We start from the raw sequence: 5,993 nt of genomic DNA, 5'->3' as shown, positions 1-5,993 counted from the left end.
AAACATGTATATATATATTGATATATATTTATATATATATATATATGTATATATATACATATATATATGTCTATGTAAATTCTTCGTAAATACATATATTTATCAATATACACACCCATACTAACGGCATATATACACACGCATGTATATATATATATATACATATATTGTGTGTGCATGCATATGTACATATATATAAATACATACGAACACACACATACACACATATATATATATCTATTCAATACATATCCACACACACACATACATATATATATATATATAACAATGCATATCACAATAATATATTTATATATAGATATATATATATAGATGTGTGTGTGAGTGTGTGAGTGTATATGTATATATACGTATATGTTAATGTATATATATATATATTACATATATATATATATATATAAATATATATATATATACATTTATACATATACAGATATGCTTTCATATCTATATATCTAAATATATATACATACACAAATCTATATAAATATATATATACGTATATAGACGTGTATATATATATATAAATATATATATATATACATTTATACATATACAGATATGCTTTCATATCTATATATCTAAATATATATACATACACAAATCTATATATATATATATATATACGTATATAGACGTGTATATATATATATATAATATATATATATAGGTATATATGTATATATATATAGGTAGTATATATATATATATATATATATGTGTGTGTGTGTACACACGCATGTGTTTGTGTTAAAAGTGTGATGTGTATATACGATATGGTACATATATGGCAATATAAAAGTATACGAGCATCATATCGTGCTAAAAATATACATACATATAGTTTGAAAAGTAGTATATGTATAATAATATAAATATCTCTCTGCGGTATGTTAACTATGGACTGGAATATTGACGTTTTCACAGAAAAGTTATGCAGAGTTTGATATTCGCCTGAAATTAGAAGAAAATGTAGTAGCGTAGGTGACACAATCGAAACACAGTCAATGCGCTCCTTTTCCTATACCCAAGTTACCCTTGAATATTTCCCACCGAAACGATACCTCAGCCAAATCGCAACGAGCGTTTGTTATCGGTAATACTTTACATACAGCTGGTCAAGACTTGCAAAATACTATGCGAGCCTCTGTTGGGAACGCAGAATGTTCGACAATATTTTGATAGCATGCTAACACCCATAGCACCAACAAACATTAAACTCAAAATCGAACTCAGAGAGTTTGTCCCTATTTAGGGGCCACAGCCAAAGCGTTTGGCTGTTTTACTGTTTCACAGTGGTATACATTAGAAGTGCCGGTTCTATCTGTTGAAAGTTCTGGTTATATCTAATGAATTGTCCTTGTCCTATCTACTTAAGTGTCTATCGTATTGACTGTGATGGTTCCACCTAATAAACTACATCAGTGCAACTTGCCTCTCGCTAGGATTATCAATTACACCTAGAAGTAGTGAACCGTCTCCAAGTTACCAAAGCATGTAGGCGAGGGACGTATCCGAGTGAAGGCGGTATTGCGTTTCACTCAATCAACACCAGCTCTAGAGGTGCGACAGGTGTTGCTCGCTCTATGGCTTCAGCGATTTTTACACGCATGTCAGCTCCAGAACATGTCCCTAGTGCAGATAGCAATATCAATATATGTGTACATAAACCAACACATCAGCAGGGATGTATGGTTTTATGTACATGTGTATGCGTTACACTCTACCTGTCATTGCATATTGGCACTGTGCTGTGGCAATGTGGAGGCTGAGCTGAGAGAACGTAAACTTCAAGATTAAATTAAACTTACATCAAGAAGCAATGGCCTTCCATACTTCGATTCTGGTTGCTGGAGCATACAATAGCGTATGAGTAGTTGGATGTCATCTTCGCAAACTGCTTTGCATATCTAGTGTCTACAGAAGCGCAAATATGGATAATATAAGGTATGCGTTTGAACACTTATTTCAGGAGACTACATATGCAGATGTGTTCGCCCATATTTATGTAAATAAGTATTTGCCATGGACATTCTATTCCGTTTTTATATTTTTGTTAAAAAAACTATTAAAATGTATGTATATATGTCACAGTCGTTGACTGGCAGTGATGAGTACGACTTTTTGACCGTTGTACTGTAAACATTAAAAAAAACGAGACTCATTCATAGCCTCCTAAAATTAGAACAACTCATTTTTATTATTAAAAACTAATACCCTTGAGACTGAGATTCATTTTCTGTCTGTCACGCTCCTAATACAATGAAAATTTTGTTTTGCTTTATTTCAACCATAACCTTCTTCTAAAATATACTTGTTCTTTAAAAATACACAAGCCAATTTTCACGAAGAAAAATAGTCTCATATTTTGGTCTTTACGAGTATTTTCATTGGTGGTAAACCCTAACTCTAACTTTCTCATATTTTGGCAATTTTCGATGAGACGAGAGTCACGACTCACGACTCACGAGCCCCCCGTCCAGAGGCCCTGGGCCTGAGCCCTGATGCGCCTAAGGTCTAAGTTCTGAGTAGTGGCCAGTGGAGTGTGGACCACGGCGTGATGTCAAAAACAGAAAAACTGCAAAGGGACCTATTTTTTATATTAAAGAACAATAGTTACAATCTTTTATTTTATAGAAGAAGACTATGAAAAATCATATAAATATTTATTTATCTGAGCCTTGTTGTGTTAGAGTGAATGATTAATAAAGTAAACAAAGCTATCTTGCAGAGTAAACGAAGTCGAGTATGGGGGAAACTGCCGAGAGCAGTATAGGCGAGTGGACACACCTGCTAGCACAGAAGAAGCCCACACCTGGCGGAGGCGCAGCAGCAGCTGTGGCCGCTGCCATAGGGGCGGCCAGCGGTGCAATGGCAGCCATTTACACCACCAGAGCGGTAAGGATATGTACAAAGTGATTGTGTGTTCATTAATTAGATAAATATGCATAAGAATGATAGATATAGACATTACTTGAGCGGTAAGAAATTATGTATGCAATGTGCTTGCTACGAAACTATTTGTGATTAAATCCGTAGGGTTGTCGTAGCTATATACACCACTAGAGGGAATGGAAGAGTGTATCCGTGTTCTCATTGAATTATATGGCTAAAAACAACTATGTAGACTACTGGGACGTACGGACAAGATACATGTTCCGAATAAATTTATGCTTATTAAACCCGTATATCAACGGTAGCTATACACACTACTAGAGCGGTATGTAAGAGTGTATGCAATATACCTGTATTCTAGAGTATAGCGAATAAATCTGTACGGCAGTACCAGCTATATACGTCACTAGGGTGACAAAGAAGAGTGTGTACAATTTATAGTGCACAGAGTTTGCACTCATGCTAAATCTATTGAGCAGTGTTTGCAATATATACAGCTGTGGCAGTAAGGGACCGTAATACAGTACCTTTATGCATTCTTAGGCCCGTAAAAAATGCTCCACATATACGCAGATATGTAAAAAAACGCATAGAACAGATGGTTTCGTGATTGAGAGCTTACGGAACATGTTGTTCCCTAATAAGCTCAGGAATTGTAAAATTGATAGGGTGATTTAGTGTGTATGCATAGGGCTGCAGGAAATCACTGTTTCGGCGGTTTCGAACATGACCAGACAGTAGTGAAAACCACCTATTTAATGCAACTGTGCAAGGATAGAGTTGTAGGGAAGGCTGCGATATGAGAATATTAGACGCTTCTGACCATATGATAGTGAATACCGCAAATAGAATACTACTTTGCAACAATGCAACGGTAGGGAAGCTCGCGTGATGGTATTGTTATATTACATCGTGTATTATCTGAACTCGTACACACACGAAAGCTACGAACACGTTATATTTGCATACACGATAGCTGTATACGCCTGACTGATTCTACCGCATACATCAGGATACATACACCACTAGGCCGCGGTAGTTAACACAGAGAGAGTGTAGTACTTAACTCAGATTGCAACATATACTCTGCTATAAACCCGATCATCTGAAGTAAAAATCGGGTTAGGGCTTAGATATCTACACGATCAAAAATTTGGAAAGGCTGTGTATGTGAATTCGTAGATATGTATAGAACGATCTGTTTGATGATAGCTGTAAACACGACAAGGTTGGCGGAAAGGAGCTCGCAAGCAGGCATGCTATGTACACGACTAGTGGTATACGAAATGACGCCCACATAATAGCAATAAACAGAGGAACAAAACACTGGTATGCCATACTCAACATGTTTGTACAAGTAGAGAGAATTACATTTAGAAACAGGTTTCTTATACAACTAACTCATACGCAGGGTCGCATACTCGATGGTTTCGGATGTATGACGTTCCTAAAACAGCGTTACACCAGTTGTGGAACCGATGGAAAACTCCCTAACACTAAATTCCTACACACCACTAGCTAGTGTGTCGAAGATGGGCACCCGATATAATTACAAACTCAACAATAGTGGTAGATAGTGACACAGTCTATATTCATACTCCACTGAACCTGCAGAAGCTCATTCACCCGTAGCTCAATAGATACAGTTCAAGCGGTTAGACAAAATGCATACCTTGTACCTTAAGCACCGCCAGGCATTTCTTGTCGAATAAACACGCGAATACGATGCAGAAGATGGGAGGTAAACGTGCACTACCTCAATGATGTTATAGAGTATTTGATAAAAGTGTACACAAGACCAGACTGGAAGGCAACATCTTTAATGCGTTAGCAAACTATACAGACGAGCGCGAACTATGTACGAGCACAGTACTGGAAAGATGGAGGATGTGCTGTAGGAACTATGCGGAATGTAAATATTGTATTTATTGGCAATCAATCAATTAGAGGGCACGATCGTTATATGCATATCTGCAATGGTAAATCGGCTGCGATACACTCAGTTTAACCGATAGGAGAGTTCGCGGACATGTTAGCTACAAACACGACCGGATAGTACTCAAATTTGGCAACTAAATTTGATCATGATCTATAGGATAATACTTGTAGTAGCTGTCTAAACCGCTTAGTTCAATAATTCCGCGTACAATATTATATGTTAGAAAGGTGCGATGACTTACTACCTGTTTACTAGGCCGCTATTGTGTATGTAGATATCTAGTGGCCTCGTGTCGCACACAATACAACTCCTCTGGCAGTGAGCTCATGGGCACTTTACTGTAGTTCATACACTCCATCATCTGCCATCGATATCATCCGCAAATGATTTAACAGCAGCGTGTTTACCACCCCTGCCGGCTGGTAGCATATAGTATTCTCGTATATTCATGCCCATAGCAGGTTGTATGACTGAGCAAGGTTTAGATACAAGTTGACAATGTTCTGTTTGCTTCACTTCTTGAGTGTCGCTGTGTTAATTGGAATCGTTTACTATTGGTTGGAGTGGTGGACTATAAAGCACGTCTCACAACTAGCATCTGCTTCTCATTCTTGAACAGTGCAGCTCGCTCACTGAATTGTGAGTCCGATCTTTTTTTTCTTTTGGGGGGGGGTTTTAGTTTTGCACCAGATTTTCATCTGAATCTAGTAGGGTAGAGCATGTTGACGCGATATTTGTGTTCGCGCTTTAACTACAAGCGTGTCAAATCGAAGTGCAACGCGCTGTACCGGTTGGCATAAAGCACAAGTCTTTTTCTGTATACGGTGCCGTCGTCAGTAGCATCGTGCTTGACCAACATGTATTTCCACATAGGCTCACAGGTAGCACAAAGCACCATGCAAACAATAAAAAATGCGACGTAATTGTTGTTGCTGCATTATCCATAAATTAGTCATAAGGGCGCCATCAGCGGAATAAATTCCCATGGCATCTCTCAGCTGCACATATGCAGTGTGGTTGCACCAATCCTATATATATATATATATATATATATATATATATATATATTATATATATATATNTATGTATATATATAGTGTATGTATNTATGTATGTTATAGTTAAAATAATTAATATA

The 5,993-nt window shown here is 37.0% G+C and overlaps 1 protein-coding gene across 1 annotated transcript in view; it reads left to right on the top strand.

Annotated features, from left to right (window-relative positions):
• Window positions 1-5,712: 5,712 nt before the first annotated feature.
• Window positions 5,713-5,993, top strand: part of SARC_05311 (hypothetical protein) — a gene marked incomplete at both ends in the record, with an annotated part of 1,640 nt that continues 1,359 nt past the window's right edge. Inside the window, one exon of the mRNA XM_014300842.1 lies at window positions 5,713-5,736. Within this exon, the coding sequence (XP_014156317.1) occupies window positions 5,713-5,736 (24 nt within the window). The remainder of the gene's footprint in view (window positions 5,737-5,993) is intronic.

The sequence above is a fragment of the Sphaeroforma arctica genome (assembly GCF_001186125.1).
Source record: "Sphaeroforma arctica JP610 unplaced genomic scaffold supercont1.334, whole genome shotgun sequence".
Taxonomy (NCBI): domain Eukaryota; class Ichthyosporea; order Ichthyophonida; genus Sphaeroforma; species Sphaeroforma arctica.
This window is presented reverse-complemented; position numbering and strand designations above follow the sequence as displayed.